The 25609-nt window shown below is 36.0% G+C and overlaps 2 protein-coding genes across 3 annotated transcripts in view; one reads left to right on the top strand and one right to left on the bottom strand.

The window, feature by feature from the left end:
- Nucleotides 1-25609, top strand: part of LOC150087769 (protein SCAI) — a 196797-nt gene that overhangs the window by 106986 nt on the left and 64202 nt on the right. For both annotated transcript variants that reach the window (XM_090370293.1, XM_090370294.1), the window contains 3 exons: nt 14836-14932; nt 17474-17572; nt 24599-24751. In XM_090370293.1, the coding sequence (XP_090226419.1) occupies nt 14836-14932; nt 17474-17572; nt 24599-24751 (349 nt within the window). The remainder of the gene's footprint in view (nt 1-14835; nt 14933-17473; nt 17573-24598; nt 24752-25609) is intronic.
- LOC150087770 (histone H2B, gonadal-like) lies at nt 585-941 on the bottom strand. The gene has a single exon (XM_090370279.1). It carries the CDS (start codon nt 939-941, stop codon nt 585-587), a length of 357 nt encoding a protein of 118 aa, XP_090226405.1.

The following is a 25609-nucleotide window of genomic DNA, read 5'->3' on the forward strand; positions in this document are numbered from 1 at the left end:
ATGGTGGTCACCTATGCCCACCCATAAATTAAACTACCAGGTATTGCACTACTTCGAATAAGTAATGCTTTTCTAGTAGAGAAGACTACTGTTATTTATTCTCAGTGGATACCACCACCCAGACAGTCGCCATTTGAAAGCTGTTGGCCTATCATCGGTGGGTGGGCAGGTATCCTGATAATGCAAACATGCCATCACAGTTGCGAAGTGGTTCCACAATTTCTGTTCAACGAAAAAGCATTACATTAAGATTGATGAAAGTCAGCTGGAAGAATAACACCATAACATTGTTCATAAATTTACAGCACAGTTATGCCCATCACAATAAAATTCACAAAAGCTGCTCACGTGGAGAACTTACTGTTAGAACACGGAGAAAAATTAAAATTCCTTGAGTTCATTTCCATTTTTGCTCTTTGAATTCGCATTTCGATGCACAGGTTTTCCATGGCTTTACATACTATGATTGAAAGTCCATGATAACTATAAATAAAATGTGCAGTAATTTGACACTTATACAATTCTGATTCCTACCTCTCCCGATCTTTATTTTACCCTTAGGCAAACTTGAAAGAAAAAAAATGTTACTTAGAACTAGTATATTTTGTTACAGCCTTAGTACCCTCAGAGACTGTATGTTTTGCTAGCTCACCAGGTAACAAAAGATGAACAGCTGTTTGAATTTCCTGACTCGTGATGGTTGAACGTTTATTATAATGTGAAAGATAAGAAGCTTCAGCTGCGATACGTTCAAAAATATCATTAACAAAACTGTTCATTATCGACTTTGCTTTGCTAGAAATGCCGGTGTCTGGAAGAACTTGTTTTAGCACTTTGTAAATATATATACTAAAACTTTCTTTTCTCTTCTTCTTCCTCTTCTTTCTGCCCCCCACTCTCACTGCTTTCTTGGCGGCTTTGCCACTCTGTTGCGGAGGCATAGTCCATAGCACACTATCAAACAAACACTATTCATTGAACGCTTCTGCACGTAACTTTTGACTATCTAATATTTAAGTAACGAAGGTGAATTGCAAGTGCAAAATTGAGGATGTGAAAGAGATCTCCATAGTGCTCATATTTGATTCATTCCTTTCTGTGCACAGTCCACCAATTACAAAGAACATTAAAATTAAAGTGAAATGCTCTATTTATCATATAAATCTTTCTTTAATTTCGTATTTTAACTTTTTGTACTGATTTCATGTGTGAATCAGTACAAAATGTTTATTTGTCTGTTTATATGTCTGTTTATTTGTTTATTTATTAAGATGCTACTGGTGGTTTACAGTTGTTTATGCTAGTAGAGCAAGTTAAATGATCACTTTGTTTGTACTAGGCCAATATACAAGGATTCACTCTTCCTCCTCCCTAACAGCTGTTGTGCGGCAGACAACATGTTAAATACTCATCAGCTGATGTGATTTTCTCTAATTTAATTTATATAATAAGTTATAAAAGCCCTTTTACAAAAATAAATTATATATAGAGTGACTGAGAATTTAATAAATTTATTTGTAGTTCAAAATAAAGTTCTAGTGCATATCCTTCAAGTAGACTAGACTTATTTAATTAGAGTTCGGTAATTTTATATGTTTAAAATTATAAGTGAAATGCTGAATATTTTTATTATTCATAAATAGTAAAACCTTGTTTTTGTGACTAATGGTCACAAAAACAAGGCTATATATGTCATGAATAAGAAAGCTGTGTTGTGAAGCGATGGTGGTATAGTGGGTAGCATAGCTGCCTTCCAAATAGTTGACCCAGGTTTGATTCCTGGCCATTGCAGTTTCTTTATAATTATAAATAATTTTTATATATATATATATACAGTATGTATTAGTTATAAATTCAAAATTAAATTTCAGTCTAATCTGAAAAAATTACATTAGGAGCGTTCTTTGCTTAATTTTGCAACGAAAATCGAATGACATATTTTCATAATTTTTTTTATGATAACTACAAACAACAAGTTTATACCGTGTTTCTCATTCATAGTATTTATACATTATATAAACACACCGAATAATTAACTGATAAAAATCAATGATTTAATAAATAAGAATTTGACTTGTTTTCTCTCGAAATTGTAATTTTATTATGTATTAATTTTTAAACACCTTCTGCAGGTACAGAAAAGATATATATCTCTCTCTGTCTCTTTTTCTAAAAAAGAGACCAACTATGGACCAACTGGCCCATAGTTGGTCCTAGATTGTATAAGTTTTACCATATTTTTTATAAAAGGAGCATTGGGTCATACATTTTTGTGGCAATGTATGGGCCCAAACATGACTTCCTTGCTTACGGCCACACATGTTAATCACTAGATCTGGGGCAACCTGGCGAAATAATTCTGAGCTCAGCTGTGATTTGAACACTGGACTTCTTGCACCCAAAACAAGATTATCCCTAGACTACAGAGCCACATAAATATTTAAATAAACAAATTTTCTGTTTATATTGTGGCTTGGTTGGATAGGGTCAGAGGAATTTACAAGATAGAGATAATACAGAACAACAGCGTATTAGCATTAGTAGAGGCATTTGATGCAAGAAAGCAAGCTTATGCAGCATCAGCCAAAAAAAAAAAAAAACCACTTCCACTTCACCCCTCTGTTCGTTCCAAATACCTATCCAGCTGAGCCTTAAACTTATTTAGGCTATCAACCTCCACCACAAAGGATGGAAGTCTGTTCCACCAACCAACCACCCGCTGGCTAAAGGCAAATTTCCTCACATCTATCCTACATCTGTCTTTCCTCAATTTGAATTTATGCCCTCTCAGGTGATTTTTCTGAGCTAGAGGAAGAATCCCATCAGCATTGAGCATGCTTAAACCATTCAAGGCTTTATACACCTCTATCAGATCACCTCGCAGGTGCCTAGTCTCCAGACACTGTAATTTGCAAAACTTAAGCCTTTCTTCGTAAGAGCACCCCTTTGTTTCATTCACTAATCTTGTTGCCCTTCTCTGTACTCGTTCCAGCAGCTCTACATCCTTCTTGAAATGAGGCCTCCAGACCTGTATACAGTACTCTAGGTGTGGCCTGACCATTGCCTTATACAATGGAATAATCACCTCCTTATCACTGCTGGAAAAATTCCTGTATATCATTGACAATACTCCATGAGCTACTCTTGAAGCTCGTCTGCACTGATCAGAGAACTTCATCTCTTCCTGCACAATTACCCCCAAGTCCCTTTCATTCTCTACCACTGTCAGTGTAGTACCACAGAGTTGATACGTTGCTCTGGGGTTGCTGTTTCCCATGTGTAGTACTTTACATTTGTCAATGTTAAACTTCATTTGCCACCTCTCAGCCCATCTGCTCAACCTTTCCAGATCCTGTTGCAGTAGCATAGTGTCAGTAGTGTCCTTGACAACCCTGCCAACCTTTGTATCATCTGCAAACTTAGACATTAAGCTTGATATACCATCATCAATATCATTTATAAATACAGAAAACAATAATGACCCAACACTGAGCCCTGAGGGACTCCACTAATAACATTAGTCCACGATGAGCAGTGTCCATTGATTACCACTCTCTGTCTTCTCCCCCTCAACCACCCCTTTATCCATAGCAGCAATTTGCCTCCAATGTCACACTACTCCAATTTGTGTAGCAGTCTTCCATGTGCAACAGTATCAAAAGCCTTTCTAAGATCCAAGTATATAATATCAAAGTTATTCCCTGCATCCAGTTCTTTTGTGACTGCATCATAATATCCAATCAAGTTGGTCAGGCAAGACTTCCCCTTAACAAAACCATGCTGTGTCTGAGCTATAAGTGAAGTCTTGTCTAAATGATCCTGCAGTGCTTCTTTAACCAGTGCCTCCATTAATTTTCCTGGAACCGAAGTTAAGCTCACAGGTCTATAATTACTTGTGTCAGCCTTTGATCCTCCTTTGTGAATTGGGGTCACATTTGCACATTTCCAGTCTATGGGTACCTCCCCTGAGTCCAAGGAAGCTCTCATAATTATGGCTAAGGGTTTGCTTACTTCCTTTGCTGCCTCCTTTAATATAACTGGATAGATCCCATCCACCCCGGGTGCCTTTCTTGTGTTTATCTTCAGCAGTTTCTCCTCCACTTTACTCCCAGTTATTTCAAGATTCTGTAGCTTACTGCTAGAGTTGAATACACCTCTGGCATTCCCCTTGCTGAATAACTCCTCATGTGTGAATGTCGATGCAAAATATTCATTTAGTTTGTTAGCTATCTGAGCAGGATCATCAACAGTTGACCCATCAATATCAAGTGGACCAATCTGATTCATACCCCTCCTTCTAGAGTTAACATAAGTAAAGAACTCTTTTCTGTTTTTCTTTGCATCCCTTGCCACGGATTTCTTGTAATCTGCCTTTGCCTGCCTAACCTCCTTTGTAACTTGGTTGCATATCAACTTGTATCTATCATAGGCTTCTGTGTCATGTGTTAATTTGTAAGTATCCCATGCATTTTTCTTCTCTGCCATATGCCTCATTAGTTCATCTGACATCCATTTTGGCCTAAACCTTGAACAATATTTCTTAGTTAGTATGTAAAGCCTAGTAGCTTCCAAGATAAGTTCTTTGAATGCTTCCCATTTTGAATTTGCTGTTGGTAACATCATCAGTTGATCCCACTGTATAGAATTTAAATACTGTCTCAGTCCATCGTAGTCGCCTTTACGGAAGCAATAACCCTTCCCTTTACCCCTAATGGTAGTTACCTCTTTGAGTAAATCCCACTTCAGCACACTGTGATCACTGCCACCTAGTGGTTCGTTTATCTGCAGACTCTTAATGCATGAAGAATCACTGCTGATAATCAAATCAAGAGTATTACTCCCTCTAGTTGCCTCCCGAACATGCTGATGTAGAAAACAGTCATCCAATAAATCCACAAAAGCACTGCTAGTGTGTGAGTAACCAGCCCCCAAATTCCAGTCAATATCTGGGAAATTAAAATCTCCCATTATAAGACTCTCTGATTTACTGGCCCACTCTATTTCCCTGTACAGTTCCTTATTATACTCATCAGAGTCATTAGGCCTATAGCACACTCCTACTCTCAATTTTGATCTCCCAATGCTTATGTCACACCAAACTGACTCAACACTGCACTGTCCGGCGATGTCGACTGGCTTCACTTCCTTGGTTTTTGTGTGTTTCTTAACTAATAGCATAACCCCTCCCCCCTTCCTATCCTGTCTATCCTTTCTGTAGACGTTGTACTCCCCAAATTCCAGTTCTGCATCCCTTATATCTGTGTGACGTCACGTCTCTGATATCCCAACAATATCTGCCTTTGATGTTTTGAGCAATACCTCAAATTCATCAAATCTATTTACTAAACTCCTAGCATTGGTGTACACGCAAGTATACCTGCACCTGTTTCTATTTATCAGTATCTATTTATCATTTATCAGTATCTATTTATCTGTATTTATCAGTCACTGGGCTTAAACCATGGACAACTGAGATGTGTGCATTATTGTAGTGTTTGACACTGGTATTACCACTCAATCAGTGATTTTACCACTGCGCTATCCTGCAATTACACACACACACACACACACACACACACACACACACACACACACACACACACACACACACACACTTATAAAATAAAAATGAGAGAGAGAGAAAATGGTGAGAAAGAGAAAAAGATGAGAAAGGAAAGCAATAAGAGATAAAGAGCCAAAAAAATGAAAAAAGAGAGGAAGAGATAAGAGATTAAAAAATAATAAATAAAAAATAAACTAATCATGAAGGGATGCTGCTGTACACCACACAACCTTGGCATCTTCATCAGGAGTCAACTGTCAGAATTGCAAGAAATAATATACACAATAATATTGTCTCTATTTTTGATATAAAATTCACATCAGAAATAGCGACATTGCTGATAAGGGTAAATAAATAAAAATATATTTTAGATTAAAATTGATAGAAAGAAAAGAAGCCAAAATAATAGCCGAGAGAGGGAGGAGGAGAAATTTATATAGCATATATTTTGACATTTTAACCTTATAATGTCATAAAATGTGTGAACAGTAAATAAATTAATGCCAACAATTATATGTCTAAATTATTTATGGCAACAAATATTGGACTGAATTATTATAAAATAAAAAGAAGAAATTAAGTTTACAAAGTCATAAATGTGTAAAAAAACAACAGATTTATAGAGATGATATATTTCACTCATAAATCTCAGAATGCTGTTCACCCATCCATAAAACAAATTTCATCCATCTGTACCCATCCCTTGAATTTATTCAACCCATCCACTTCTACAAGAACAGACAAAAGCCAACAATCAACCACCCTCTTGCTGAAGGCAAATTTCCACACATTTATCCTGCAACCTGCCCTTCCTCAACTTGAATTTATGCCCCTCATGTATGTAGTCTGAGAAAGTGAATGAATATCATTAACATTCAGCTTACTCAATCCATTCAAGGCTTTAAACACCTCAATGAGATCTCTGCAGGTGCCTAGTCTTGAGATGCTTCAATATGCAGAACTCTGAAGCCTTTCTAGGTAAGATCACTCTTTTGTTCTCTTCACCAATCTGGTTACCCTTCTCTGCATCCATTCCAGCAGAACTACATACTTCCTATAGTGAGGCTTCCAGACCTCAATACAGTACTCAGCATGCAGCCTGACCATTGCCTTATACAAAGGGATAATCACTTCCTTATCCCTGCTAGCAAAGTTTCTATATATCATTGACAAAATCCCATGAGCTGCCCTGGTAGCATGTGTGCACTGCTCAGAGTGCAGTAATGTCTGCACTGGTGCAATAATAAGTCAGCTTGTTAGTCAAACTAATGAAACAAACTTATCTGCGAAAAGATCTGAACCTCCCGATCGCTTTTTCGTTCATATGTGGTCTCAGTTCCAATCCCAGTGAGGTCAATTTCCACTTACAGTCTGCTAAGCCCTATGTACTTTTTCTGACAGAATCACAATTACCACTTGGTTCATCCATTGCTCATCTGAGTTGTCTTATTTGCTGTACAGTTCCTTTCACTTCAAAATGCAGTTTCTTGTGTTCAATTTCTTTCACTTCTTGGGCATATGTCACTAATATTCCTTGTCAGAGACTTAGTCATTTGTAAGCTCCTATTTTTGATCTTCTCTGGCTTAACATCTCTACCCCATTTTGTCCAAATTCATTTGTTGCCTATATTAATCTTCCAATACCAGTAATCACTTGGAACTCTTTGACTTCCTTTCTTTGAACCTCTACGCTTTCAGCCCTATTTTCATAACTGTGAGGTAATTTTCCTTATGGGATTATGGCTTATGACTTGTGGTCATAAGCCATAATCCCGAAGAAGTAGAGGAAAATATTAATCAGTTATGCAGAGTTAATAAGGATTTCGGACTAAAGATGAATATGATTAAAATAAAAGTAATGATAAACAAATAACCCCAGGGGCTCACATCTGGTGGGTATGAGCTTGGCACTCCCAGGGTCCTGAGCTGGATATCATCATTTTTCTCTTTCTTGGTGATTTCCTTCTACTTTGGACTCTTGTTCTCTCTCTCTCTCTCTCCAGGGTAACTCAGAATTTTTTTTTTTTTTTTTTTTTGGCTGGTGCAGCAAAAGCTTCAGGCTTCCTTGCACCATGTGGCTAATAATAATAATAATAATAATAATAATAATAATAATAAAAAGTATGCCACAGGAAGGGCTATCATTGAAGGAGCAGAAATTGAAAAGGTGGATTCATGTACTTATCTTGGACAAGTGATTAGCTGGAATAATGATAAATGGCTGGAAGTCAAGAGAAGAATAAATTTTGGGTGGATAGCATTCAGGAAATATTGTCACATACAGTAAACCCCCCGCTATTCGCGGTTTCGCGTATTCGCGATCGCTGATTTAATATAAAATGAAACCTAAAAAGATGTGAATTTTAAAGCGCCGTGAATATTTTCTGCCATAAAAAAACATGGGCGTGGCTAAAATTATCTTTGCCGGTCAAAACAGCGCTCAGTGGGTGGGGGGAGAGTGGCGACAAAATCGCGAGCGTGGATGTTTCTCACTAATCCTTGTTCGGTATGTGTTATGCGTTTGCCATGGAAGGTTTCGTCGTTTGCTTTTAATTTATATGCTTATAAATTGATCTTATTATCATTTTTTTTTTTTATCTTTGGTTTATTTTTTTTCCCTTGATGCGCAATATTTTTTCAGTAAAAGGTAAACTGCAGCCATTATCAATTTATAAATTGATATGCTTACAAAAATGATAAATCTACCATTTTGCAGTGTAAAGCAGGCTTTTTCGAGTGTGTTAATGGTAGAAAGTGACTTTATTGTGGACAAGTTCTTTCTAACCCGTACAAAAATATGGCAGGGAAATGTGAAAATAGCAAAGAAGGTGATGACATTGGTGAATAAAATTGAGTTATTAGATAAAATTTCTAATGGTGAAAGTGTCTCCTCAGTGGAAAAACATTATAAAATCAATGAGTCAACGGTACGATCAATCAAAAAATCGGAAGAAAAAATCCGCCGTAGTGTCCGTGAAAACACGCTAATTGCTTCAAAACTTTGCTCTGTAACTCGTGATGTTAAATTAGAAAAAATGGAAAAAAAAAGCTTTAAATCTGTGGATAGAAGACCGAACTCAAAATAAAATTCCGTTAAGTTCACTCATCATTCGTGAAAGGGCAAAACTCCCTTATCAACCCTTTAGCGAAACTGGTGATAGCACTGGCACAATAAGTTTTTTAGCTAGCAAAGACGCTGGTTTGAAAGATTTGTTTGAAATTTCTAATAAACATTACATTTAATATTAAATTGTTTCTTATTTTCATTTCGATGCCATATGCTTGCATTTCACTATGTACTGTCTATGTACATAGTCATATTATGAAAGTACATATAATACATACATAGACAAAATTTTAGACTAGTTTTTCTTATATATTTCATACTTTGGAACGAAACCCCTTTATTACTATGGGAGTCATAACTCAGTATTCGCGACATTTCTCAGGAACGTAACCCCTGCTATTTGCGGGGGTTTACTGTACCGAGGAGCAATATCCCAGTTTGTCTGAAATGTAAAATAATGAACCCATGTATACTCCCCACCATGACTTATGGAAGTGAAACTTGGGCACTCACCAAAAGAACAGAAGAGAAGTTAAAAACTACACAGCGAAGAATGGAATGAATTATATTAGGAATCAGACTATTGGATAAGAAGAGAAACACATGGATTAGGCAGCAAACTCAAGTAAAGGACATTCTTATCAAAACTAAAAAACTGAAATGGACTTGGGCAGGACACGTAGCTCGAAGACATGGTGCCAGATGGTCTAAGAAAATAACAGAATGGTACCCAAGAGGAGATAAAAGAAAACCTGGAAGACAAAAATGCAGATGGACAGACGAAATTCACGAGTTCGTGGGCAGTAAATTGATGGCCATTGCATAAAACAGAAGGAACTGGAAAGTTGTTGGAGAGGCCTTCATCCTGCAGTGGATTGAAAATGGCTGACAATGATGACCGTCATTACTGTCATTAACTACCCTGTCAACTTTTGTATCATCTGCAAACTTAGATATTAACCCTGATATACCCTCATCAGTATCATTAATAAATACAGAAAACAGCAATGGGCCTAGCACTGAACTTGTGGGACTCCACTAATATCATTAGTCCACAAAGAGCATTATCCATTCATAACCATCTCTGTCTGCCCCCACTCAGCTATCCCTTTATCCAAAGTAGTAACTTTCCCTTAAAGTCTCTGCTCCAATTTGTACTGCAGTCTTTAATGTGTAACAGTATCAAAAGTTTTCCTGAAATCGAAGTATATGATATCAGAATTATTTTTTGCATCATAGTATCCAATCAGATTAGTCAGACAATATCTCCCCTTAACAAACCCATGCTGTTGCACTAATGTCTAGATGGTCCTACATTACTTCTTTAGCAGGTGTGTAATTACTCATGTCAACCTTTGGTTCCTCTTTGTGAATTGGAAATACATTTGCTCATCTCTAGTCCACAGGAAACCTCACCCGAATCCAAAACTGCCCTTATAAGGGGGTTTGCTTATCTCTTTTGCTGCCTCTGTTTATATAATTGAATAAATTCCATCCACCAGGTTACTTTTTTTAAGTTTAACTTCAGGAATTTCTCTTCCACTTTCCTTTTGTTTATCACAAAATCATGCAAGTACCTGTTAGAGTAACAGGCATATTAGTTTAACTTGTGACATTCCCCTCCCCAAGGAATTCCTCATCTGTGAATGTAGGTGCACACTATCTGTTCACCCTGTCTGCAACCTGAGAAGTATTATTGACGGTTAAACCATCAACATCAAGTGGTCTTCTGTGATCCATCCTTCCTTCCTCTGTTAATATAATTAAAGAAGTCTCTGCTGCTTTTCTTGGCTTTCTTTGCCAAAGACTTATGATGTGCTTTGGCTTGCCTAACCTCCATTTTGACTTGATTACAAACTAGTTTATATCTATCATAGTCTTCTGTATCATCTTATAATTTATATGCATCTCATGCATTTTTCTTCTCTACCATGTGTCTTCGTAGTTCATCTAACATGATTTAGGTCTAAGCTTTGAACATTATTTCTTAGTAGGTATGAAAAGCCTAGTAGCTTTTGTGATTATTTCTCTGAATGCTTTCCATTTAGAATTTGTTGTTGGTAATATCATTAGTTACTCTCACTGTATAGAATTTAAAAACTGCCTGTGACCAATGTGGTTTCCTTTACCCTTGATAATAGTTATCTTTAATTAATCTCACATCAGTACACTGTGAGGCGCCTCCGTAGCCAGGTGGGCAGGAGCAGCAGTGCGTAGCACACGCTTCTTGATTAGACCAGGGTTCGAGCCCATGACCCGCGACTGCTGAATACAGTGCTGTTTCTTGTATTCTCTCTACTTTGTGAACTCCTCTGACTGTGAACTCCTCTGTGTGGTCGTCCCGGAGTATAAACAGAAATTTTATTTATTTACTTGTGATGGTATTTTTAATTTTCATAACTGTCATGTTTGGTCCGACGAAAATTCTAATGCAATTCATGAGTCACAACATCAGTAACGTTTCCCATTGAATGTCTGGGCAGGTCTACTAGGAGACCATCTAATTGGACCGCACTTTCTGCCAAACAGGCTAACAGGATAGCTATACCTTCAGTTATTGCAGAATGTTCTTCCAGACCTTCTTGATGATGATAATGTTCCACTTCAGCAACACCAGAACATGTGGTTTATGCATGATGGTACACCGGCACATTTTACTAGAGTTGCGAGTCAGTATCTAATTAGAAGGCATGGTCAATGGTGGATAGGTAGAGGTGGGCCTGTAATAGTAGTAGTAGTGGCATGTGATGCAAGAAAGCAAATGTATGAGCTTATGCAGCATCAGCCAAAAAAAAAAAAAAAAAAAATTCACACCATTCCCTCCAAATGCCTGTCCAGTTCCTCCTTAAATTTATTCAACCTACCAAATTCCATGACAGATGGAAGTTTGTTCCAGCAATTAACCACCCGCTGGCTAAAGGCAAATTTCCGCACATCTATTCTACATCTGTCCTTTCTTAATTTGAATTTATGCCCGCTTAGTTCGTAATTTGAACAAGTGGAAGGATCCCATCAGAATTCAGCGTGATGAACCCATTCAAGGCTTTATACACCTCAATCAGATCACTGCGCAGGTGCCTAGTCTCCAGCCACTGCAATTTGCAGAACTTAAGCCTCTCTTGATAAGAGGATCCCTTCATTCCCCTCACCAATCTTGTTGCCCGTCTCTGTACACGCTCAAGTAAATCTACATCCTTCCTAAAATGAGGCCTCCAGACCTGTACGCAGTACTCAAGGCGTGGCCTGACCATTGCCTTATACAGAGGGACAATCACCTCCTTTTCCCTGCTAGCAAAATTCCTATATATCATTGACAAAACCCCATGACCTGCCCTGGCAGCCTGTCTGCATTGCTCAGAAAACTTCATATCTGCCTGCACAATTACTCCCAGGTCTTTTTCATTTTCTACCACCTTAAGTGTAGTACCACACAGTTGGTACATTTCTCTGGGGTTACTTCTACCCATATGCAGTACTTTGCATTTGTCAAGGTTAAACTTCAGTTGCCACTTCTTAGCCCATCTGCCCAAATTATCTAGATCCTGTTGCAGTAGCACACTGCCATTACTGTCATTAACAACCTGCCAACCTTTGTATCATCTGCAAACTTCGACACTAAGCCTGATATACCTTCATCAATATCATTGATAAATATACAAAACAACAGTGGACCCAACACCGAACCCTGTGGGACACCACTAATAACATTAGTCCAAGAAGAGCAGCACCCATTGATTACCACCCTCTGTCTTCTCGCACTTAACCATCCTTTTATCCATTGTAGCAACTTACCCTTGATACCATTCTGCTCCAATTTGTACAATAGTGTTCCATGCGCAACAGTGTCAAAAGCTTTCCTGAAATCCAAATATATGATATCAAAATTATTTTTTGCATCCAGTTCCTTTGTAACCACATCATAATATCCTATCAGATTTGTCAGACAAGACTTTCCCTTAACAAACCCATGCTGTGTCTGAATTATTGCTGCAGTCTTGTCTAGATGATCCTGCAATGCATCTTTAACCAGCGACTCCATTATTTTACCCGGAACAGAAGTTAAACTAACTGGTCTGTAATTACTCGTGTCACCCTTCGATCCCCCTTTGTGAATTGGGGTTACATTTGCACATCTCCAGTCCGTGGGAACCTCCCCTGAGTCCAAGGATGCTCTCATAATTATGGCTAAGGGTTTGCTTAGTTGCTTTGCCGCCTCCTTTAATATAACTGGATAGATCCCATCCACCCCAGGTGCTTTTCTTACGTTTAACTTCAACAGTTTCTCTTCCACTTTGCTCTCAGTTATTACAAAATCATTAAGTATCCTGCTACAATTTGATAACCTTCTGCCATTTTCAAACCTTAATAATTCCTCACGTGTGAATGTAGATGCAAAATACTCATTCAGTTTGTTTGCTGTCTGAGCAGGATCATCAACAGTCGAACCATCAATGTCAAGTGGACCAATCAGATTCATCCCCTTCCTTTTAGAGTTTATATAAGTAAAGAAATCCTTGCTGTTTTCTTGCTGATTTTTAATGTGGTCTCCCAGATCACCAGACTTAAATCCTATGGATTTTTGTATCTGGGGTCATGTAAAAAGCTTGATGTACACTTCTGACATTAGCACATTTAGGAATTGCAGTGTCAGGTTGAAGGAGCTTTTCAGAAAATCAGAAATGACCCAGGAATGCCTGAGAGGATTTGCAACTCAATGCAGAGAAGCATTTTGAACACCTTTTGTAACATCTGTAAAATCCTGTGGTGTTGAAACCAAAAATTAAAAATGTGTTATCTTATGTTTAATAAAACCACCCTTTGCAAAGGATTCACAGCTTTTTTCTCTAAACTAGTGCTCCCATAGTCAGTGGTGGATCTTAATAGAAAATGTGCATTATCTCGAAAATGGTTCATTTGTGGCCCGATGTTCATTGGGACTTTTTTGCTTATTTTAGTTTGTACTTTTCACCTTTAATTTATTGACCATCATTTTTGAAATACCCTGTTATATATTATGATATCAAGTTTACATTATACTTACATTATTGCCTTCATGTTATTGAATTTATACCATTATGCTTGTAAAGTTGTTAAGTTAATTATAATAGCTAATAAAATTATCTATTAATGCCAACCTGCAAACTTTGAGATACCTATTCACCACAAATAAGACACAAGAATTCCCCTACCATACACTGCAGTACAAAGTTACAAGATACAATATTCATAACAAATCATCAATACAACGGTTCTATGCTTATAGTAATAACCTACAAAACCTTTAGCTAAATCTAAAAATAAACTAACAAACATGACTAGGACTATAAAGCTATTTATAGAATACGATTTTTTATACCAATTAGGTTAATAAAATGAAAAAATTTTTCTAAAACTTATCCATTCCCAGGAGCTCAAATTTCCTTGACTGATATGTGGGTACTCTCATTAGTGAAGTTATACAAACATATTGCTATCAAGATGATTTTTGACCAGTCTTGTTCAAATCCTGGTGGTAATTCTCCACTTGTTCATAAAACCCTGTGCTCCTGAGCTTACTGTGTTGCCTTTTTTTTTATTCCATTGGTGTTTTACCTTCTGCTTAGAAATTTGCTCATTCCCAGTCAGTTGCTAAAAAGTGCAAAGCCCTACCATCCATTATTGTCCCATTGCACTTCTACTGTTTCTAAAATAATGGAGAAATCCATTAACTGCCAACTTTTAATCTATCTTGAAACCTTCCATCTGATCAATGATTGCCAGTATAGATTCCACAAGTGTTGATCCTCTGATGATATTGGCTTCTGTTACCCATCTGTGGACAAATTCAGTGGAAAAGTTTGGTGATGAATAAGCAGTTGCTCTTGACTTTTCTGAAGCTTTTAATTGTCTTTGGCATAATGGTCTTCAACATAAGCTTTCATGTTATGGATTGTTCACTGGTTTTTTTTTTTTTTAAATTAGGTATCCAGTTTTCTCCTCAGCCTTCAACCTGTATATGGTACTAAATATTATAGGTTCTAATACCTTTTGTGTTTGAGATTTTATAAAAAAAAAAAAAAAAACCTTTCCTTGTGGATCCTACTGACTTGACTGCAGATCCCCTGACATTAGCAGTCCACAGTTTGAGTGCCACTGGTTTAGCTCATAAGCTTCCATGCTGTTTTCTAAGTCACACAATCATTTTTTTATTCTTAATTTTTTTTAGGTCTGACCTGATGGTGAAAAAACTCCGGTACTATGCACGATTTATTGTAGTTTGTCTCCTTCTCAAGAAAATGAAACTTGTTAGAGATTTAGTTAGAGTAAGTATGTTTTTTAATTGTATAAAATTTTGTTGAAGTAGTATATAGTTTTTTTTGCCAATTTCTCTAGCTTTATTTCAATAAAATGTATAATGTAGCACATTTGATAATATAATTCTTTTAAATTCTTAAACTGGCTATTCAGGAATTTATACAGAAGAATAGTTATGGATAAAGATTGAGAAATGCCACAATACAGAACAAATTGTTCTGTATTGTCGCATTTCTCAATCTTTATTCAACCTGGGTCTTAAGCTTTGTTGCCTTTTTCACTTGAGTCCTTGCTATGTAATTTAAGATCCAATGATGCAAAGAATATAAACTTAGGGGGTTGTATTCTTTGCATCAGAATTATATTATCAGATTTTCTATTTAAATATAGTTAGGTTTTGTTATTCATATTGATTAAAAACATTCAAGCTAGAAGGGGAAAAAATCAATTTTTGTACTTACCTGTGGTTGTTGGCTTTCCATTCTCTTGTTACGATTTTCAAGAGTACTGTCCTGAAAACTGAGCAGTTTTTTTTTTTTTTTTTCTTTTTAGACAGAAAGTGTAAATAATTTTTTTTGAAATTCAGTGATTGTTGCATGTTTTCATCCCATCCCCCATTTTTCCTTTTATTTATTCTAGGTTTTTCAGCCCGCACGTGTAAATTGAGCTGTGAACACGTTCTTGTACAACAGACATAATACATAGTGGTGCAGTAGAATCTAAATCAATGTGCCAAAAATCCTACAGTAATAACAACCAGTGTTGCAGGGTTTTAGGTAGTCTTATTTACTTTGAACATGATTATTTAAATTTTTATACATCTTTTTCTCTCTCCAGTAGGTAGTGCAGTTAATCTGTAGTGGGTTTGTTTGTTGTTGTTTAGTTTAGTTTTATGCTATAAAAATCGGTGATATCTCACCATATATTTATCTGTAGTAGAAGAAACTACAAAAGTGGTGTAAATGGCATCGATTTAATTGTATCTCATATTATGACTACCTTAATAACGAGTTACCATGTATTGCACTACCTCGAATAAGTAACTCTTCACCAATGGAGAAGACTGTTGTTACTTATTCTCGGTGGACACCACCACCACCACCCAGATGAAACCGTTTCAAGGCTTGCTGGCCTATCGTCAGTGGGCAGGTTGGTACCTCGATGTTGCAATCATGCCAACCCAGTTGTGAAGTATAATTCTACAATATGAGAGATGCCAGTTGGTGTGAATAGTAGTAATAAAATAAAATTTGGGGTAGTGCAATACATGGTAACTCATTGTAAAGGTAGTCACAATATGAGATACAATTAAATCAATGCCATTTACACTTTTGTAGTTTCTTCTACTACGGATAAATATATGGTGATATATCACTGATTTTCATAGTGGACAAACAGTTTTCCGCTGTTTGTTGAAAACACAGCTGAGGACTTTGTTGTCGCTGTTTGTCACTCAGTTGTGTTTTCAGCCTCTTGTTCAGTCAGCCAGTTGACATGTTTAACCCTTTGTCCACTGGCCAATTGTTATATTGGTTCCCCTTTAGTCCACTGGCCAATTGTTGTATTGGTCCCCCTTTAGTCAATCCATTGGTATGCTCAACCATAAATTACTTTTGTTATCCGGATCAAAGCACTGTCAGCCATTTGATCCAGACAACCAAAAGTGGTGGTGGTGGTGCGTTGTGTAGTGTTGTCTCTCTTCCATTTCACATATCTAACTGTAAAATTGCTTAGATCTATCTCAAAATGTTCTATTGAGAGCGTATGTTGCATACATTTTTGATTAGGTGTCAAACTTTGAGGCCCAAGGCAGAAAACCTTTTTCATTTTGAATTTTTTCTGACATATTATGGGTGTCAGTTGTGTACGAGTGATCACTTATCCTTTCATTATGTTGTGGATCTGTTGACAATTTCAGTTGTGGTGTTAGGTGAAGGCCTTCACACTTTGCATCACTTTAAAGTCTGTCTAGACTTTAAAGTGACTTCACAAGTTGCTTATCTTATTATACCTCAAATAAATAACGCTTCAGGGCTATTTTGTCCCTCATCAGTGGTGGGTAGGTACCCAATAGTATAACAACTGACAACCCAGTTGTGAATTAATTTTACTATATGAGAGATGCCAAGTGAGATGTAGTTTAATGTGTAGGATTTGGGGCTAAAAGGCCTCAGATGCCAAAGAGTTTACAAGTTAGTGCATTAGCATTATTTCTATACACAGTAAACCAGCTAAAGATGTGCAGTGGCATCACTACGTAATATCTGATATGTGATTTCCTTTACAAGTTGCCTATCTCATTATACCTAAAATAAGTTGATGCTTCCCCACTGGAGAAGAGCTACTTGGCCCTTCATTGGTGAGTGGGTAGGTACTCTAATATAAAATTGTGTATATTTTAAAAATTTTTCCTTTCATTTTCTTTTCGTCTCCTCTCCTACTGACTTCAGTTAATAGAATCATGGGTAATGTAATCAAGGTTTTACTGTATTACACTAATACCATATTTAATTATTTCTTCAAATATTAATGATTTTTTTCCTCTCTAGGAACTGGCAAAGCAAATAGATGACTATACTGCCACATATGAACCTGAAGACCAGTTAGAATGGTCATTAGTTCTAGGGGAAATAAAATCATTTATTGAGGTATTATTAATGATTCACTTGTACTAAATTAATAACTGTTAAATTAATAACTCACTTGTAATAACTGTTCACTGTGATTAATTTTAAAGTCAACTGTTAACTTTAAAATTTTTAATTTATTTTAAAATGAAAATATTTTGTTAGTTACAGAGTAGTTATTTTATTAATTTTCCACTTAACAATACAGTAGTTTATAGTATTAGTTGTGGCAAATGATTCAAAGAAGCAAGCTTATGCAGCATCAGCAAAAAAAAAAAAAAAAAACAAAAACCTACCTGCCTTACTGTTCATTCTCTATAGTAAACAGTTCAGTGAGTAATTACTCACTTCAACTTTTGATCCTTCTTGTGAACTGGGAAGACATTTTCACATCTCTGGTCCATAGGGACTTCCCCCGAATCCAAGAATGCTCTCATAATTACGGCCAAAGGTTTGCTTAACCATTTTGCTGGTTCTTTTAACATAATTGGATATATATTGGATATACCAACAAACTCAGTTGCTTTATTTACTTTTAGCTTCAACAGTTTCTCCTGCACTTTCAGTTATCACAAAATTCCTGTTAGAATTTGATATACTTCTGTTAGCAGTATCACTGAAAAATTCTGCATGTGCGAATATAGCTGCAAAATACCTATTCAGTTTGTTGGCAACCTGAATGGTGTCATTAATAATCCTTTACACTTGGGGTGGTGGTAGGGGAAGATTGCCTTATTTCCAGCTTGGGGTTCAAAATCTTGAAAATGGCTAGTCTGGGAAGAGAAGAGGGTTAATGTATTATATTTTTGTTAGTTTAGGCCTTGTTTGGATTGTGTAGTCAAGGTCTCAACAAATAATTTTGATATCATATACTTCGATTTCAGGAAAGCTTTTGATACTGTTGCACATGGAAGGCTGCTATACAAATTGGAGCAGTATGGCATTAAGGGCATGTTACTATAATGGATGGTTGAGTGAGAGAAGACAGAGTGGTAATCAATGAAGGCTGCTCTTCATGGACTAACATTATTAGTGGTGTTCTCCAGGGTTCGGTGTTGGGCCCATTGTTATTTTGTGTATTTATCAATGATATTGAAGGTATATCAAACTTAATGTCAAAGTTTGCAGATGATAGAAAGGTTGGCAGGGTTCTTAATAACAGTAATGACAGTATGCTGCTGCAACAGAATCTGGAAAAGTTAGGCAAATGGGCTGAGAAGTGGCAACTTCTCAGCCCATTTGCCTAACTTTCATTTGTCAATGTCAACTGAAGTTTAACATTGACAAATGAAAAGTACTGCATATGGGTAGCAGTAACCCCAGCGAAATGTACCAACTGGGTGGTGTTACACTCAGGGTAGTGGAGAATGAAAGAGACCTGGGGGTAATTGTGCAGCCAGATATGAAGTTTTCTGAGCAGTGCAGACAAGCTGCCAGAGCACATCATGCAGTATTGTTAATAATATACAGAAATTTAGCTATCAGGGATAAGGAGGTGATTATCCCCTTGTATAAGGCAATGGTTAGGCTACACCTTGAGTGCTGCATACAGTTCTGGAAGTCTCATTTTAGGAAGGATGTAGAGTTGCTAGAATGAGTACAGAGAAGGGCAACGAGACTAGTGAGGGGAACAAAGGGGTGCTCTTACAAAGAAAGGCTTAAGTTCTGCAAATTGCAGCGTCTGGAGATGCTGCAATTTGTAGAACAAATTAGTAAAAGCATTATGACTTTAAAACAACTAATCAGTGTCATTACTTGCCTTTTTTTTTTTTTAAGCTGTACTGCAATTAAAAGAAAAACAAAACTCATCATAATAGTTTAAAAATAGAAATAAAATAAGAGTTGGGACAGAGATTCCACATCAGTGCCCATATACATTAAACTCCTAATCTATCAGACTAATGATGGGAGACGAAAAACTTGATTTGAAAACAGGATAATTATACAAAATTATTTAAATTTTTAATTTGCATGCATCAGTTTTTTTTTTATTATTATTTTTTTTTTATTCACCGCCAATTATATCTTATCTCTGTGTATCAATAAAACATGCATAGGTAACTTCAATATCATGGGTAACTTCACTAATCTGATGATTAGTGAGTCGAACAAATGGTGACTGTTAATTGCAGCATCTGGAGGTAATATGATTGAGGTTTATAAGGTCTTGAATGAACAAGCTCAATGCTGATGCGATTCTTCCTCTTGCTCAGATTCCGCACCTAAGTGGGCATAAATTCAAATTGAGGAAAGATAGTTTGTAGGATAGATGTGCGGCAATTTGCCTTTAGCCAGCAGGTGGTTGATTGCTGAACAAACTTCTGTCATTATGGAAATTGACAGATTAATTAAATTCAAGGCCGAACTATACAAACTTTTGGAGTGAATGGATGGGTGAAATGGGAAGGGTTTTTTTTTTTTTTTTTTTGGCTGATGCTATATAAATTTGCTTTCTTGCATCGTACACCTCTGCTAATGCTAATAGTTGGATCACTCTGTCAGCTGCTGGAAGAATTAATGTGACACTTCATCTGTGCTGGTGAGCTTCCATTAAGCACCAAAATGGCTGTTCTAGTGAGCTAATAGCTGTTCTTTGTAACAAATCTTGTAACAAATAAAGAGACATTAGATAATATGCACTAAAAATAGGCAGAATATGCAGTAACATTTTTACATTTATTACAGTACATATTTACATATGTTACAATACATTTATTATAGATTTTTTTATTAATTGAATTACAATTCCTTTGTATTCAGGATTTAAAAGTAACAAACTGTTAAAGGAAAAGTCTTAGATGAAGTATCATTTTACACGAAATAACCTTTTTTTACAGTAAACAACAGTGCCTTTTTCAATGTATCCCATTGTAAATATATGGCATTTAACATTTTGAAGGTAGAGACCAATCCTTCCACATCTATGGACATTCCTGATCATTTCCATTAACAAAGGTATCTATTTTCCTTAAAATATGAAATCTGGAATTCCTTTTTTAAATTGGAAGCTATCTTGGAAGCTACTAGGCTTTACATACCAACTAAGAAATATTGTTCAAGGTTTAGGCCTAAGTGGATGTCAGATGAACTAATGAGACATATGGCAAAAAAGAAAAATGCATGGGATACATACAAATTAACACATGACACAGAAGCCTATGATAGATACAAGTTGATCTGTAACCAAGTTACAAAGGAGGTTAGGCAGGCGTAGACAGATTACGAGAAATCTTTGGCAAGGGATGCAAAGAAAAACAGCAAAGAGTTCTTTACTTATATAAACTCTAGAAGGAAGGGGATGAATCAGATTGGTCCACTTGATATCGATGGGTCAACTGTTGATGATCCTGCTCAGGTAGCTAACAAACTAAATGAATATTTTGCATCGACATTCACACATGAAGAGTTATTCAGCAAGGGGAATGCCAGAGGTGTATTCAACTCTGGCAGTAAGCTAGAGAATCTTGTAATAACTGAGAGTAAAGTGGAGGAGAAATTGTTGAAGATAAATACAAGAAAGGCAGCAAAGAAAGTTATACTAAAGGAGGCAGCAAAGAAAGTAAGCAAACCCTTAGCCATAATTATGAGAGCTTCCTTGGATTCAGGGGAAGTACCCATGGACTGGAGATGTGCAAATGTGACCCCAATTCACAAAGGAGGATCAGAGGGCAACACAAGTAATTATAGACCTGTTAGTTTAACTTCTGTTCCAGGAAAATTAATGGAGGCACTGGTTAAAGAAGCACTGCAGGATCATTTAGACAAGACTTCAGTTATAGCTCGGACACAGCATGGTTTTGTTAAGGGGAAGTCTTGCCTGACCAATTTGATTGGATACTATGATGCAGTCACAAAAGAACTGGATGCAGGGAATAGCTTTGATATTATATACTTGGATCTTAGAAAGGCTTTTGATACTGTTGCACATGGAAGACTGCTGCACAAATTGGAGCAGTGTGGCATTGGAGGCAAATTGCTGCTATGGATAAAGGGGTGGTTGAGGGGGAGAAGACAAAGAGTGGTAATCAATGGACACTGCTCATCGTGGACTAATGTTATTAGTGGAGTCCCTCAGGGTTCAGTATTGGGTCCATTGTTGTTTTCTGTATTTATAAATGATATTGATGATGGTATATCAAGCTTAATGTCCAAGTTTGCAGACGATACGAAGGTTGGGAGGGTTGTCAAGGACACTACTGACACTATGCTACTGCAACAGGATCTGGAAAGGTTGAGCAGATGGGCTGAGAGGTGGCAAATGAAGTTTAACTTTGACAAATGTAAAGTACTACACATGGGAAACAGCAACCCCAGAGCAACGTATCAACTCTGTGGTATTACACTGACAGTGGTAGAGAATGAAAGGGACCTGGGGGTGGTTGTGCAGGCTGATATGAAGTTTTCTGACAGTGCAGACGGGCTGCAAGAGTAGCTCATGGTGTATTGTCGATGATATATAGGAATTTTTCTAGCAGGGATAAGGAGGTGATTATTCCCTTGTATAAGGCAATGGTCAGGTCACACCTAGAGTACTGTATACAGGTCTGGAGGCCTCATTTCAAAAGGGATGTAGAGATGCTGAAACGAGTACAGAGAAGGGCAACAAGATTAGTGAATGGAACAAAGGGGGTGCTCTTACGAAGAAAGGCTTAAGTTTTGCAAATTACAGTGTCTGGGGACTAGGCACCAGCGAGGTGATCTGATCGAGGTGTATAAAGCCTTGAATGGTTTGAGCACGCTCAATGCTGATGGGATTCTTCCTCTTGCTCAGAATAATCACCTGAGAGGGCATAAATTCAAATTGAGAAAAGACAGATGTAGGATAGACGTGAGGAAATTTGCCTTTAGCCAGCGGGTGGTTGGTTGGTGGAATAGACTTCCATCCCTTGTCGTGGAAGTTGATAGTCTAAATAAGTTTAAGGCTCAGCTGGACAGGTATTTCGAATGAACAGAGGGGTGAAGTTGGAAGTGGTTATTTTTTATTTATTTATTTATTATTATTTTTTTATTTTATTTTATTTTTTTGGCTGATGCTGCATAAGCTTGCTTTCTTGCATCAAATGCCTCTACTAATGCTAAAACATAATCAAACTTATTTATTTTCTTTCTCATTTCTAGAGATCATTGAAATATCTAGCTGAACTTTCTCTCAACTTCTTCAGCTGCACTGCTCATAGAATGCATCCCCACGTTTCATGTCCAGTTATAGAATTAGGTAACCACGTAGAATGAGTCTCAGTCAACACCAAACTTTTTATAACTGAAGTATCAGATAGCAATAGCTACAGCATCTGCAGTATCCAAAGCATGAAGAATTTTTTTTTTTTAGAATCAAATTTTTTTGCATAAAATCAATTATGTGCATAACCAATGTTCTTCACCTTGTCAAAATAGGCTCTGTTGGAAGAGGAATCTCAGGTTTCATATCTCTGTGACTAGCTATACATGCAGGGATTTTACAAACTGTTGGAAGAGGAATCTCAGGTTTCATATCTCTGTGACTAGCTATACATGCAGGGATTTTACAAACTGTTGGAAGATCCTAGGTTTCATATCTCTGGAACTAGCTATGCTTGCTGGGGTTTTTACAAACATGTTTTTTTACATAAGAAATAACTTTATTAACTTTGCCAGAAAAGTAACAGGGTGGTTTCCCCCTTGATATTTTGATAAATGTCACAAATAATATCATCAGAAATATCATTAAAATAATTCTTCTTTAATGTAGATTCACCTGGAATGTTTTAATTTATATAATATTTTTTCAAAATTCATTTGAAAACTGGATTGCTTATCTTATTGAAAGATGTATCGCTTAACTTATTGAAAGATGTATTGCTGCTCACCAAGGTGATACAGTGATCCTTGAAAAGTCACTTTTCTCTTCTCTTGAGTTAGGTGGCTTTGTTTACACATCAATCTGGAATTTTTTCTGCATGGGACATTCTTTTTATAAACAACACAAAAGCCAATATTGCCATCTGTAGTAAACTCTTTTTTTTTTTTTTTTTTTTTTCATGATTCATAAGTTTAGCAGCATATTTGATTTTTGGCATTTTGAATGAAAGTTCCAACTATCTATTCTGTAAATTTTTTATAGCATAACTGAACTGTGTTAACACATTCAAAGATTATACTCTTATCCGGTGTCATTGATGGCGAAAGAATTTAAGCACTGTTGATGTTTCCTACATTAATGTTTTTTTAATATTGTGATGTTTTCAATGATTGTCATTACATTTCAGAGTTTAATGTGTGAAAAACTAATCAAATTAACAACACATGCAGTGTTCTAGTGATATTCATATTATGCATATGCTGTGCACATAAGAAAATGTACATAATCCATTAGCTACAAATGGCTACATCTGTTGCGACCTTGCTTGCCCTGCACATCTTACAATTTTTATGGTGATTTCATTGCACCTTGGCAGTTTACCTCCTTTCATCTTTTCCATTTGTGGCATCCACTATATCTTTTTCTCTGATGATCAGTAACCTTCTAAAATAGTCTTTTGTTCTCTCCTAGCATAATAGTTATTATGCTGGTTAAAAATCAAATAAAAGAATATTCATGTGAAATGAATATTTATCATCATTTATCTTGTTTTTTTTTTTGTGTGTGAAATCTGTCTTTTATTCTGAAAGCTACACTTCATTGCCTTTCTTATATGTATTTCTTCTGGGGTTCTCTGTTGGAACATGCAATAGTAATCTGCCATCATACTCCACCTGATGTTCCACATACACTGATACCTCATCTTCATCTCTGTGATATCTTGATGAAATCATTCCCCCTTTTCTTTTCAATGCTAACAGCTCTGATATTTTCATAGAAGCATTCCAAATGTGAGTGTGCAGAGTGGATAGAATTTAACTCTGAAATAGGGATTTAATGTTTATAATTTTTATGCCATGTTTTTCGGCCCTGTGTTTATGGAAATTGGGGGGTTTCGTTCCTTTTATATTTTATGGAATAAATTTTGTAACATAGTTATAATACACAATGGGGGTATCATTTAATAATATATTTTTTTCTTTAATTAGGCTGACAATCTTGTGAATGTGGTTGATGTTGATTCATCCTCTATAGTTTTATCACATAGACTTAGTCCACTTAATACTCCTCCAATGGAGAAGTTACCATCAAATCACCTGACCTTGCAAGAAATTCTGATTGTTGGCAATTGTTGTGATCAGGTATGTTTAAATTTAAATTTTTGCTTTATTATATGACTTAAAAGATTATTGTTATTTTATATTTTAACATATGTATATATATATATATTTAATATATTAATATATATTTTAATAAATATATAAAATATATTTTATATATTTATTTTTTTAATGGAACATGATCAAAGTAATTTTATGAGTAATTGATGTGGTAACTTCACAAGTTTCTCATTTCCAAATTTTGATATGGCATTGAGCAAAAGTACTTCTTTTTCCCAGAAGCAGTTTTGTATATATTTTATTTTTTCAGTATAGTCAGCTCTGTTACCATCAAATGTTAAAATGAAATTCTGAAGAAGTGATATATATACATGTATATACTAGTTATGCTGAATACCATTGTCACTGTTACTCTTGATAGTGATGAAAACCTTGTGAAAGGTATAATGTTGGGAGATAACTAACAGTTATAAATCGTATAAATATAAAACCATGTTTCAGAACAAATAACCTATCCACTTCTGATGTTTTTAATTCACTGTAGAAACAGTGCTTTCCATTTTATTTTATTATTTTATTTTTTTTTGACAACACGTGCCAAAAGTACCGTTCGTGAATTCCCGCCATTTTTACACGATAGCATAAGCTTAGTGTCGTATACTGCATAATATAATATTGTCAATTAATCAGTAAATCTATTAATCTTGATAAACTTTATTGTCAATTAAATTGTATTTTTAACTCTATAAATATATATAACGACTTAATCGTAACAAATAATTAATACATAACTATAGTGGTACACGTGATACGGAAGTTGTATAAAGGGAACACTAGATACCGAAAAAAAAAAAAAAAAATATATATATATATATATAT

Source organism: Mastigoproctus giganteus, chromosome 3 (genome assembly GCF_048544385.1).
Source record: "Mastigoproctus giganteus isolate SK-2022 chromosome 3, ASM4854438v1, whole genome shotgun sequence".
NCBI classification, from domain to species: domain Eukaryota; kingdom Metazoa; phylum Arthropoda; class Arachnida; order Uropygi; family Thelyphonidae; genus Mastigoproctus; species Mastigoproctus giganteus.